Raw genomic sequence first — 12,908 nt, 5'->3', positions numbered from 1 at the left:
AACATAAAAACTTAGCAGAGAGAACTTTGGTGCAGAAATTGTAATTTCTAACGTAAGAAAATTTTGTTGGGGGTTTCTCACCAAATATCAATATGCTAGAAATTGCATTTCAAAGAAGAGACCTGATTGGAGTAAAGCTCCAACCTTTAATTACCCATCAAAAGCTTCACAGTGCCACCTTACTCCTGAAACCAATATACACCACTAACAATCTACAATAACTTTAGCATACCCAACACTTTAAAGCAGAGCAAACTCATTGGGGTATAATTTCAATTCAATCACATATAAGCAAACCAGAAAGACCCACAATTCAGTCACATAATATCATTAATTAAATTAAACACATCATTCGTTAAACATAATCCAACATAATCTAGTTAGTAAAAAGTATGAATAAGCCAATTAAACATAATCCAAAATAAAACGAACAACTAAAAACTAATGTATCATGAGTTAAATCACATATCATTTCAAATTACAGCGTGTTAAATTTGACCGCTCTTCCAGTGACATCTTCAGACATGCATCCTTTTTGGTTTTAGTATCGAGCAAAGCGACCGCTTGATAGCGAGCAAGTTCATCCAAATTTGGAGTTTCCTTGATGACATCCCATATGGAATTTTGTCTCTCTCTATCCTTATCCCTTTTCTCCTATAGGCTATGGACTCCTCGAAAGTCGATGGCAATTGAACCGAGAGTAAGTGAAATATTTTCCATAATTCTAGCTTGATTAGTGGTCTCAGATGATCTAGTATTCCCTTGGTATTCGGTTTTGTTTCATTTCCTACGGTTGGTGATTGGTGGGGGAATCACAGAGCTAGTGGCCTGAGTGGGTAAGAATGGGGATGATTGATCGAATGATGAAGTTTGGTGTGATGCTTGGTTTTGATTTAGTACAAAGCCCCCATTTTCCTCATCGTAAAACAAGTTCTCTATTCCAACTTGTTCATCTTCCTCTATTCCACCTTGTCTATCTTCCACTACAAAAATTCTTGCATCAATTTCCTCACCCAATCCCAATGAGTGTTTTCCACTAGCAGCTGCATAGTATGACTTGCAAATCTTCAAAGTCATCACAATATTTTTTTACGAATGCTTCTTTGGTCCGAGTAAGTCTACAATATAAACAAGAAAATCACAATTGTTCAATAAACTAGAAGTATACACTCAAGTTACATATAATATTTTAAATAAAAGCCAAGAAGTTCACCCTAAAGTATTCTTCCCAAACTTCGTCATCAACAACAAATCTCTTTGTGTTTGCATCCCACCCAAAGCCAGAGTTGCTTCCCATAAGCTGACTATATTTTTCATATTCTTTCTTAAAACATCTTATTCGACTTGTGTAATGCTTATAAGTTTTATTACACTTTAGTCTTTCATTAAGTACCGGAAGTATTCTTGTTGTCACAATATCTTTGGTTAGCAAGCAATTAGCATCACGCCATCCACGCAATGTAGCTTCAACGAGCAATTGTAACAACACTTTGCTCACTATAATCACTCTTGGCCTTCACTTTTCCCATTTCTTGTTGTTCGTCTCCCATTTCTAATTACTAGTATGATGGAAGCAGTAGCAGTAACAAAATCAATTCAGGACGTACTTAACAAAAACCATTCGAATATATAATATGCAATGCGTTAATAAAGCAACAAAGCACCTTAATTAACCAAACAATGACAATGAAGAACTGAACACAGATTAAGAACTAAACCCAAATATACTTCTAATAGAAAAGAACAATTCTTGAATTCTCAGAGACCGCATATATTTAAGAAATAATAAAAACCCATCAAATTTATCCAATCCCCTTTCAATTATTTGGAGTAAAATATCCAAAGTTCCTCTCGGCTGGTTAAAAAAGCATGCATGTTAGCTAATCTATTGCATGTATATTAGGTTTTCTCTTTTCATTGCATCAAATGTATGGGTTTTTCAGCTATCAAACAGAAAAACAATACAACTGAAAAATAATCAACACAAAAAGCATGAATTCGGAGAAGCTAGGGATACGTGGTATTATATGTGTGTGTGTGTGTGTGTGTGTGTGTGTGTGTACATATGTATGAGAATTAAATAAGAGAGTAATTGATAAGTACCAATGTAGCAGTAATCTGTGAAACAAATCAACCATACAAGAATTAAACAAGTTGGGAAGAGAAAAGCAATACCTTGAGGGATAGAGGAAGACTGTTCCACTTATGTGATGAACGTGTAAAGAAATCACATGGGGTAGGGTTGGATTCTTGATGACACTTTGTATTTATATCACCCATCTCAAATCCCTCAAAATCCCCAACCATTAAAATCCTAATAAATCTTTGACGTTCTTACTATGCCTAGATTTGAATGTATTCCTTAAACTCTTAATCGATTACCCCTTGATTTGGGTATATTCTTCAAAATCCTCTTAAATCTTAATTTGACTACACCGTGATTTCAGAATCTTTTAAAATCCTCTTTTTAAACTTTAATCGACTACATCCGAATTTTAAATCCTATCAAATCCTAATTTGACTACATCACCCTAAACCTTTAAGTTCAACATCTTTACTTAGTTGTAGGCTTTAGCCAATACAAAGACTACGCGTGTAAAACAAAATCTTTTAAATATCAATATGCAAGTGGTGGTCCAGTTCAGTTTAAGCAGGTTTACAAGGGTTCTAAACTGTAACCAAACAAAATTATTACGGTTCGATTCAATTTTTGGACCATTTGACTTTTTCTTTAGTCAAAACCAAACCGAACCAGCCAATAGTCTGCACTCACCCTTATAATTGAGTGTTAAGAATTGGGTTCACTTTTTTATCGAGTCCCTTGCGTTTATTAAAATATAGATATAAAAATCATTTTACTTATCAATTTTTTCATATCTCATCACTAACACATATAAAATTAGAAAAATTGTGAGTTCCTCTTTACAATCCGTAACCAAATACCTAAAAATTTTGATTTAGATCAACTAAGGGGTAAGTTGATCCAAACGGCTACAAAACTGGACATGCGTATGACGTGGCTCCCAACAACTTTGTCGGGGTAAAAGTAAAACAAGGTAGGAAATCCTGGTAAAAGAAAAAGTGAATGAAACCGAATCCGATAGACTTGTAATTCGTATTAATCGTTATTCGTTTCTTGGGTCGTCTTCTTCCTTCCACAGATTCCGTCTGTTTCTTCTCTCCAATCAAAATTAGGGTTCTCAATGGCACAAGGTACGCTCCTCAACCCCTAAATTTTACTCCATCTTCGTCGTTTATTAATTTCACATTCCTGTGAGCTTACGGTTTTTCTTATTTTTTGAATCTGAAAAGGGTTTAGGGTTTATGTTCAATTTTGCTATTTTAGTTCATTTTAATTGTGGATAAGCATCTGAAACTTCAAACTCTACTTCCTGTGGAATGAAAACCTAAAACTTTTTAATTTGAAATCTGTATTACTTAGTGCAGAAAACAGTAGTCATATGTAAAGTAGAAAATGATATATTGCAGTATATTCCTGTGTGTATTTATGTAAAATGATTGTCTGTGCGTGAATGTTTTGCGTTGATTGTTTTCGTTTTGGTAGTTTTCATTGAAATGTGTGAAAAACCTTCGTCTCGCTTTGTTTTGTAATGGAGAAATAATTTATAGGTGAAACTTAGGAGATGAGAGCAAATTTTGTAACTGATTGAGGCTTAGACATAAAATGATAAAAATGTCCATCGGGACAAATGGGGGTTTGATCAATGCGTAGATTATTGAGTGTAATCATTTGGAGAATTTTTGTGTTTTACTGGTACAGTTAGACATTCTTGCAAAACGCGAGTAGTTTACTCCAAGGTCGAATTTTCAGGGGAATTAGCTTCTAATGTAGAAAACTCCATTCGCCTTCTTGCTTGGTTTGTTTAGTTCCCCTTACTTTATTGGAACTTGCATTTTGAAGCTTGAATTTACTCAAAAGAAACCCTCGGACAAACCACAAATATGGATCAGCTAAAAGAAACAGAAGATTGCTTAAGGCACGTTGCGTGCACTACCATTCTATTGTGTTCGTTGTTAATAGCTGTTTCTGTAATCTGTTGGCCTTTTGTTCCATTACTAGTATGAACTTTCATGTCTTTTATATTGATTATATTTTTTTCGGTATTACATGAATATGTGAATATCATGAATGAAGCCATGTTAGGTTTCTCAGGTATGGTCCAAAAAGGCTGTTTCCGATGATGTCTAACCAACATACTGACGTTCTTCCAAAATGATTGGAAGCTAGGTTTTTTTTTTTTTTTTGTCATTCAGCTTTTGCGTGAGGAGCTCTTACATTTTTATTTTTGGGATTTTTTCTTTTTCTCTATGTTTTCATGTTAGAATGGAAAAGGGACATGAAATTTGTATGTGAACATTAAATTGAACGTGTATAATGACAGAATTTAATCACAATCACGTGTCAGCATAAATTGTTTTGTATTTGAAATAGCGTGGCTTGTACTAATTTCTACTTACTGTTTCCATTAAATTTGTAGCTATGGATGTTGGAGATGAAGTGAGGGAAGGCAATATTCAGTCTCTTATCATGGATTCCCTAGAGTCTATTAAAAAAGGCGAGGTACTTTCTCCGGAAGACAATGCTTGGGTTGATTCGTGCCTGATTAATGAATTTGATGTTTTTGATGACAACTGGGATTCTCTGAAAGGTGCCTTACAAGAAATCCTTAATTCCCAGCCGCCCGAATCACTCAGCTCTTCTGCACTTGTAACTGATGGTTTACCCGGGGGAACCGACATTGAGATACTTCCTTCTCGTGAGAGGGCAGAAACAGAACAACTCCGAAGAAGAATCCGAAATGCTGTTCTTGGTATTGGTGAAGAAGCAGAAAGAAGTGGTGAAGATGATGATGGTGACATGCCAACTGATGAGGATACGAATAATTTGCAGTCATCAACTTTTACGGGAAATCCTTTTTTGCCAGGTTACAAAGATGACCCGAGAATGACCGAAAACCCTGAGTTAGGAGCCGATATCAGCTCCTCATTATCTGAGATGGAGCCTTCAACTAAGGATATTTTCAGGGTTTGGGATTTGGATGTTCCTGCGGAGGAAGACGACCTGGTAAAGCAGTTGAACAAGGCCCTCGAAGAAAGTTTGCCTCAATCGGTCCCATCAACTTTTGATGATTCTGATGTATGGAAAAGTATGAAAGTAGATTCGGTTGATGATCTAGTTTCTGGGATTGTAGATCTATCTTTGGATCTAAACTCTAGTTAAACATCTTATGTATATTAGGATTTCGTTATTCGTCGTGGTGTTAATAATCGACTTCCCGTTGTTTCACAATTTCACCGAAACACTGAAGAGTTATGATTGAGTTACAGTTCCAATCAAAATAGCTGTAGAAAGTAGAAGGGTTCCTGTTTGTGCAAATCAGCATGAAGGGGCCTTAACCACCCATCAGCATTGCACACCAACCATGAACCTGCTACTCGGTGAGACCCATTAAATTGAACCAACCTATCGCCGTGGTCTATGTGGCGGGGAAAATCACCAGAACGATCGGAGAAGCTGACCTCTAGTGTTGTCCACCGTCCATGTGGGATTCCCGTCTCGTCGAGCCTTACGTTAAACCGTAGCCATTAGTCAGTAAGAAAGGGGAATGACAAGCAAGAGAGATCATACCATAACAACCTCATATTTACTTCCCCTTCGGAGGGAGGAATCTCTTGAGACGAGTCTCTTTTGGACGCCTCACATTGTGAGCGTCATGCATTTGTCTGTTTGCTCAACTGATAAAAAGGGAGAGATATGATGGCTGTTTTTTACAAGGTGAGAAAAAATCGTCGTGTCAGAACCACGTACGCAGCCAGCCAAGTCAGCAGGTTATCGTCCACACGGCGGGGCGGGATTGGCCGGAGCACAGCAGCCTCAAATTTGACATCTTTGTTACACACAACAGTTATAAATCTAGAGAGTGAGTGCATGTGTGGCAAAGAGCAAGAGAGTTTTGCCAGAGGAGATAAGATTATATTAATCTTTGCTCTCTCACTAGGCTGCCGCTCTTTGTAGCTAACAATGGCTTCTGCATCTTTCCTCAAGTCTTCTCCGGTTCTCGACAAATCTGAGTGGGTGAAGGGTCAGACACTCCGCCAGCCTTCCGCCTCTTCGGTGGTCAGATGCCTCCCCACTGCCCCGTCTGGTCTAACCATTCGTGCCGGTTCCTATGCTGATGAGCTTGTTAAGACTGCTGTAAGTTTTACAACATTTTAGTTTCTATAAGACTTGCACAATATCATTATTCTCTCTAGAATATACACGCAAGAAAATCTGAAAATCTTGAAATGTTACCTTGTTAAAACAGTTCGACACATTTCTAGACTCGTAATCTGAACTATTGTCTATTGATAAGGTGGATTTTTGTTTGAACATGCGGTGCAAGTTGATAGTCTGATAACGTAACATGCTAAACTGTTTTAGCCACGAAAAGTTTTATCTTTAAATTGCACCTTTGCCTGTTGAGGTCTGAATTTGATGAGGTGTGGTTTTTGTTTTGGGTATAGAAAACTGTTGCATCCCCAGGCCGTGGAATCTTGGCCATGGACGAGTCCAATGCAACCTGTGGCAAACGCCTTGCCTCAATCGGGCTAGAGAACACTGAGGCCAACCGCCAAGCCTACCGTACCCTCCTTGTGACCGCCCCGGGCCTTGGCCAGTACATCTCAGGTGCCATTCTCTTCGAGGAGACTCTCTACCAATCCACCATTGATGGAAAGAAGATCGTTGATGTGCTCGTTGAGCAAGGCATCGTCCCCGGGATTAAAGTCGACAAGGTAAGTCATAATTTTACATACCAAGCAAACATTACTTTAATGTGAGCATAGTATTAGTACACAAACTTATGGTAGCTGCATATTCTGATTAAAACAACAGGGTTTGGTGCCCCTAACGGGTTCCAACGATGAGTCATGGTGCCAAGGTCTTGATGGTCTTGCCTCTCGCACAGCTGCCTACTACCAGCAGGGAGCTCGTTTCGCCAAATGGTAAGGATAAAATCTCCATGTTATGATGTTAATTATATTCTAGCTCATTAAGGTAGATCGATGACAATCAAATGTAACATAATTACTAACTCTGATGAACTAGGCGTACCGTTGTGAGCATCCCCAATGGCCCATCAGCTCTTGCAGTAAAGGAAGCAGCATGGGGTCTCGCCCGCTACGCTTCCATTGCTCAAGTAAGAGAACTGATATCCTATGCAAGTTATGATTTCAAAATTGATTGACTAATTGCTATTAAGTTGCTACTTAGACCACAGGGTTTTGTTTTGTGTCTAGTTAGGATGTGTTTCTAATTGAGAAAGTGGTTGCTTCTTGATTCTTTAGGACAGCGGGTTGGTCCCAATTGTTGAGCCAGAGATCTTGCTTGATGGTGAACACACCATTGAAAGGACTTTCGAAGTCGCCTTGAAGGTCTGGGCCGAGGTTTTCTTCTACCTAGCTGAGAACAACGTCTTGTTCGAGGGTATCCTCCTCAAGCCAAGCATGGTTACTCCTGGTGCTGAGGCCAAGGAAAGAGCCACCCCTCAACAGGTTGCTGACTACACCCTCAAGCTACTCCACAGGAGAATCCCCCCATCTGTCCCCGGAATCATGGCAAGTGTTTGAAAAACTTGATGCTAATTAAGTGTTTCTGTGATGAGAGTATATCATGTACTGATATTGGAATTGTGTTTTGTTGAACAGTTTTTGTCCGGTGGACAATCTGAAGTCGAGGCAACCCTCAACTTGAACGCGATGAACCAATCACCAAACCCATGGCATGTGTCGTTCTCCTACGCCAGAGCTCTCCAAAACACCTGCCTGAAGACATGGGGAGGCAGACCGGAGAACGTGAAAGCAGCTCAGGATGCTCTGCTCATCCGTGCCAAGGCCAACTCACTTGCACAGCTGGGCAAGTACACCGGAGAGGGAGAATCAGAGGAGGCAAAGAAGGAATTGTTTGTCAAGGGCTATGTGTACTAAGTAATTTGTACCGACGCTGTAGATGATGAAGAACACTGGGAAGATGATGATGGTGATGTTAATGGAAGAACCAGACATGCATCTCTAATGTGTGTAATGCTTTATAGGCATGAAAGACTATTTTTGTTGAACATTTTACGTACTTTTTAGCAACTTAATAAACTTCTTGATGATGAGAGTTAGCCGGTAGTTATTCAACCAGATATTACAATGCTTATGATTTGCATCTGCAGTTCATAAATTAACCTCAACCCCGAAAAAAGCTCGAATTTTTCAGTGATTTCTCCCACTCTAATTCACTAAGATAAATAGTCGAATCATTAGACTATATCATAATCTACCAAGATAACCTAGTTCGAATCATTAGACCACATCATAGGATACATCCCCGTCATGTGTTTCTCGGGATAAGCCTTCAACTTGGGCTCTCAAGAGAAAATGTTTTTCGCACATGTTGCATGAAACGGGTGCCCCACATTCATGGTTGTATGGTAGCACATGACGTAGAGAATGTGTGACGCCCATTTCATGCAACGGTTGCTGCAGGAACGTTTCTCTCCCTCATTGGATCGCCTTCGTGTATAAGCACTCTGGTAAGAAGCTAAAATAGATTTAGTAATCCCGATTAATTTCTCATTTGGAAGCCAAATCACGAGTTTTGGGAAAAGCAGCCAAATTCATTTGAAGTTGGTTCACATTTTCTTCCTCAGATTTTTAAAAATGTCATTGCAGCGCAAGACCAATGTCAACAACGGTATTGCATTTCGATAACATAAACATTGAACAAACTGTACTAATAACTCACTTTTCTGTCTTTCAAGCGATACACATTGCTTTCGATAATACAGAAGTAGAGATTTTCTTCATCTAATCTACTTTGCACAATGAACGTGAGAGACTGATGATGATCCAAAGAAAACAGAAAAGGTACAAGTAAGAATACAAGTGCACAGGTCAACAATCAAGATTCTGCAACGGTAATTTGTCCAGACCATCTGCAGCCACAATGTAGAGGAAGAGAAGGGTTAGTAAAATTCTCGGGCAATGATGAGGAAGAACAAAGGTAATCTCGTTGGTTCAAAAACATGACCAGACAGAAAACAGAAATACAAATAGATGGGAATCTTAAACAAGTTGTTTATGTCTACACTCGACCAATTTCAAAACAAGTAACTAATTTTCTCCCCCGACTTATCTTTTCTTTGATCAAGGAAACAGTATAATGGGAAGCCAATACAATCTCCATCTCTTTATTTCTACCAAACCTTTAAAGACAGTAAGGCTAATATGCAAAGTGGAGGGAGAAGGCGACCGCTCATATTCAGTTTTGGTTCAAAGATGTACCATGAGTCTCACATCATATGTGAAATGAAGAAAACAAATCCGCACAAAAACGACAATTCAAAGAGAGATATATGATTCATTCATAAAGCCTATGTGTTTGAGAAAATTCTCTTCTATCAAACCAGACTACTAGCAGTCAGATGTAAATAAAGTATACTCTGGGTTCCCTTATTAAGCTGACTTTTTGACAGCAAACAGATGACCTATACATATGTTATGTCATCACGGATTCATTATTGTCATCTTATAGCTGAATCTTCCAGGTGAAGCATACAGCGGCACACAGGTTAGGGCTCACCTATCTAATTAACACCAACTTATGTACTTGCTTAGAAAACTATTGCCAATTTGTAATTTTTTTTTTATGTCATTTGATTATATGGAACCCTGCCCTTCCCACAAATGCCTAATGGGTGCAATTTCCTTATAATGTCAACCATCTGTCTGAGTTCAAACTTATCATCCAAGTTCCTTGGGAAAAAAATGCATTACCAAGATAAATTGAGTTTTTTTGTAAGCCTTAATTGTAACGTTTTCTGCTAGCAATTAAAGTTGCTCAAAACCAAATATGGACTGCTTGGCACAAATGGATGGGTAGTTGGGTACCTAGAGAAAACAGTTTACATCACTTTAGTTTATTGACTCAAGTCCAAGAACACATGCCCACACTTGTTTATGTTGCATTCAAGAGTGAAAAGTATGGTAACCGAAAGTACGGTTCTTTGGGCCTGGTATAAAAAAAATCCCTCCTTGTTAGTGACCCAATATAAGAAAAGTGTCACTCATTTTCTAGCATTTTGAAAGCAAAAGTCTAATGCAAATACCCATGTATTTTACATAAACATGTGCAAACCATTGATCTGAATAATCCTCTTCTTCTCTGAATTTAAACATATCAAAGTCATGCTAGAGAATTTTCCTCAGCTAAAAGCAACAATTTAACTTCGCACAAGAAGATCTTGAAAACATAAAACAAATGGATGAGGACAATGAGATATGCCAAATGTACCTCACTCACTTTCCAGGCTACTTTCTGAAGGATCGAACAGGAACGATACTTGCAGATTCATCATTCACACCATTGAGAACACCCACACCCTGTTCCTAAATACGACAGCCAGATAAATATTGTTTTGATTAGTCAGAATGCTTATAATGTGCAAATAATTAAAGGAACAGAAATACAGCTCACAACATTCAAACTGCATGTCATAATGCATGTTCAGAAGACAAAGAATGCCTTGTTACTAAGAAAAGAATATGCCTTATTAAAGAACCAGAACCAGATAGTAAAATCAACATGTGGATATATATATATATAGATATACCTGGTTAGTTGAAGCTTGACCGTGTATTCTTTGGGGCCTGGTATTAAGATCAATGGGTGTATTGTCCATCTTGTAGTCACCATCAATATTGTTGTCTAGGACTGCAGTTGGAGAGACATTGTGATTATGTTGATTCTCTCCTGTTTTTAAATCAGGCAGCTGATTTTGGTCCCTTTGTACCTTCTTTTGGTCAAGTGGTTGAAGCCCTAGTTCCTCTGAATGGCCAAGCTTATTCCCTGGAAACTATAGAGAAACGCCCCAAGAGAGAAAAGAAATTAATCTCTGGAGGTCTATATATAAAACCTTAACCGGAACTCTCCAGCAGAGAGACAAACCTCAACTCTCTGCCTGAAGAGGAGATACCTCCCGTGGGTTCTTTTCCCACCGACATGTACAATCATATCACACTGCAGGCAAAGAGAACTACCATCTACCTCACAGTAAAAGAACGCTACATGTATGTTTTCAAGGGAAAATAAGTTTAATATAGCTCACAAAAACTAAAAGTTTAAAATATTGAAGTCTAGCATACCAGGTGCATTTTCGCAAATATCACAGCAAGGAACGTCACTAGGTGTGGCTATCCCAACCCGTACATGTCTATTGGCAAGTTTATTACACAGATGGACCTGCAATTCCAACACAGAGAACAAAATCATGCCTCTACTATAATTTGACAGGAGAGCTATAAAGGCAAAAGAGCGAAAGGGCTAAGAATTTAAATAAGCAAGGCAAATGTTCGGTAGTCATGATTTCCATAAACACAAATGGCAGCAAAACTTCAACATTAAGAAGCACACGCTAGACTTGTGTATAACACATGATATTCGAACCACGCTACATTCAGATAGCAAGCCATCACCAATCACTTCTCTAACCAAACATCTCAAAATTCATGACTAATATGAACTGTTGATTATGTTAACCTATCTCACTTTCACAAATCCAAAAAGTATAGTATGACTCTAACAGCATCTGGTGCTCATAATTTGATACGAAACATCGTATACTCGCCCGACAAGTACAACCAGTAAGCCCAATCATGCTGAATACGTTGTGATTTGTCAGGCAACAATATATCACAATAGCCAGAGTGGTGGATTGCCCTGGTGGTTAGGCTTTCCTCTTCCACCCACTACGTCCCGAGTTCAAAACCCTACCCCCGCCCCATTAGTGTAGATTAATGTAGAATATTCCGCTTGTCCAAAAAACCCAACAACCTGTGATTTAGATTGCAATAAATCAAGATTAACAATCAGAAAACAGACCTACAAAATTCCCGCAAGCTTGCAAATTTTTAGTGCTAAAATCAGTGGAAGGATCATATAACCAAAAGTCAATGCTTGCATAAATAAAAGCAAAGGGAAAGAAGAAATGAACAACCTTTTCGTCGCAGGAACGGCAGAGGGCGGCCTCGTCGGCGGCGCAGAAGAGGATGGCAGCAGCGCTCTCGCACACATCACAAAGCGTTCGCATTCTGTCTTCCCACTTGTTCTCATCCCTCCTTCCTCCTCCAGAAAGCCATTGATTTTCTGGTTTCCTCAGAGACGGGCAAAAGACAAAAGGGGGTGAGGGAGGGAGGAGAAAATGGAGTCACTTTATATATAGCAGATAGTGGACAGCTGGTACTTTGCAAACGTGACGTTGACGTGTATGACAATTTGGGTTTTTTCTTTTTTTTTTCTTTTTCTTTGATTTCCTTACTATTTATGGAAAATGTGTTTCTCATGGTGGCTCCACTTCAATTCTCACTTGAAATAAATTCTGCCACTACCAATTAATGGAAGTAGAGATGTGGACTTGCTTTCACGGACCTTGCCAAATCATTGAAATTAAAAATATTTCGTGTTTTTACTTGTATCGTCTTTTGAACGTTTTTAATATACTATTGCAGTTTTAACAAATATAGTTAAATTATAATACATTAAAAATATATGCAAAATAACAAAATTCACATAAATTACAATGTAGAAAAGCTACACCACAACTAAAAAACTCACATCACCATCCTTAAGTTTTATATCAAGTCAAGCCCACACAGCCTTAAACTAGTTAAAACTCTAACAAGCATAACGGTCATGGCCACAGGTTAGTCTTCAGTAGTCCTAATTATTGGGTAGTCCGGCTTTATATCTATTAGATTGGCAAATAAGCAAAAATAATATTTCTTGAATTCATTCATGGTCATTTATTTTCCATACTACTGAACAGTCTGGAGTATTGAAGAAAATTTGCCTCACGACATGA

General features: G+C 38.4%; 3 protein-coding genes and 1 pseudogene across 7 annotated transcripts; 2 read left to right on the top strand and 2 right to left on the bottom strand.

The window, feature by feature from the left end:
• Positions 1 to 468: 468 nt before the first annotated feature.
• LOC125475778 lies at positions 469 to 1,771 on the bottom strand (annotated as a pseudogene).
• Positions 1,772 to 3,059: 1,288 nt separating this feature from the next.
• On the top strand, positions 3,060 to 5,307 carry LOC103966934. The gene is made up of 2 exons (XM_009380160.3): positions 3,060 to 3,213; positions 4,500 to 5,307. The coding sequence occupies exons 1-2, from the start codon at positions 3,204 to 3,206 to the stop codon at positions 5,240 to 5,242; spliced, it is 753 nt and encodes a 250-aa protein (XP_009378435.2). The 5' UTR covers positions 3,060 to 3,203; the 3' UTR covers positions 5,243 to 5,307.
• Positions 5,308 to 6,014: 707 nt separating this feature from the next.
• LOC103966935 (fructose-bisphosphate aldolase 1, chloroplastic) lies at positions 6,015 to 8,171 on the top strand. The gene is made up of 6 exons (XM_009380161.3): positions 6,015 to 6,217; positions 6,529 to 6,798; positions 6,899 to 7,008; positions 7,112 to 7,202; positions 7,351 to 7,620; positions 7,711 to 8,171. Exons 1-6 carry the CDS (start codon positions 6,044 to 6,046, stop codon positions 7,987 to 7,989), a joined length of 1,194 nt encoding a protein of 397 aa, XP_009378436.2. The 5' UTR covers positions 6,015 to 6,043; the 3' UTR covers positions 7,990 to 8,171.
• Positions 8,172 to 8,734: 563 nt separating this feature from the next.
• LOC103966936 (B-box zinc finger protein 18) lies at positions 8,735 to 12,252 on the bottom strand. 5 transcript variants are annotated; one of them, XM_009380162.3, is made up of 6 exons: positions 12,045 to 12,252; positions 11,194 to 11,290; positions 10,997 to 11,112; positions 10,662 to 10,904; positions 10,343 to 10,437; positions 8,735 to 8,984 (listed from the first exon to the last, which is right to left on the bottom strand). In XM_009380162.3, the coding sequence occupies exons 1-5, from the start codon at positions 12,135 to 12,137 to the stop codon at positions 10,360 to 10,362; spliced, it is 627 nt and encodes a 208-aa protein (XP_009378437.2). In that variant the 5' UTR covers positions 12,138 to 12,252; the 3' UTR covers positions 8,735 to 8,984; positions 10,343 to 10,359. The 5 variants fall into 5 exon arrangements, with proteins under 5 accessions (XP_009378437.2, XP_009378438.2, XP_009378439.2 ...); XM_009380163.3 differs by having other exon boundaries at positions 10,352 to 10,437; XM_009380164.3 differs by having other exon boundaries at positions 10,343 to 10,431.
• Between the last annotated feature and the right edge of the window lie 656 nt (positions 12,253 to 12,908).

The sequence above is a fragment of a genome, unplaced genomic scaffold (genome assembly GCF_019419815.1).
Source record: "Pyrus x bretschneideri cultivar Hongxiangsu unplaced genomic scaffold, Pyrus_bretschneideri_v1 Contig16, whole genome shotgun sequence".
NCBI classification, from domain to species: Eukaryota; Viridiplantae; Streptophyta; class Magnoliopsida; order Rosales; family Rosaceae; genus Pyrus; species Pyrus x bretschneideri.
Note: the sequence above shows the minus strand (reverse complement) of the source record. Positions and strands in the feature narration are given on the sequence as shown.

Excerpts from the sequence above, each read along its gene's own strand:
- LOC103966935 (XM_009380161.3), top strand. The coding sequence starts at position 6,044 with ATGGCTTCTGCATCTTTCCTCAAGTCTTCTCCGGTTCTCGACAAATCT. Across the intron at positions 6,218-6,528 it reads ATGAGCTTGTTAAGACTGCT|AAAACTGTTGCATCCCCAGG; the intron begins GTAAGTTTTACA and ends TTTTGGGTATAG. Across the intron at positions 7,621-7,710 it reads CATCTGTCCCCGGAATCATG|TTTTTGTCCGGTGGACAATC; the intron begins GCAAGTGTTTGA and ends TTTGTTGAACAG.
- LOC103966936 (XM_009380162.3), bottom strand. The coding sequence starts at position 12,137 with ATGCGAACGCTTTGTGATGTGTGCGAGAGCGCTGCTGCCATCCTCTTC. Across the intron at positions 11,113-11,193 it reads TATTTGCGAAAATGCACCTG|CGTTCTTTTACTGTGAGGTA; the intron begins GTATGCTAGACT and ends ACATACATGTAG. Across the intron at positions 10,438-10,661 it reads GTCAAGCTTCAACTAACCAG|GAACAGGGTGTGGGTGTTCT; the intron begins GTATATCTATAT and ends TGTCGTATTTAG.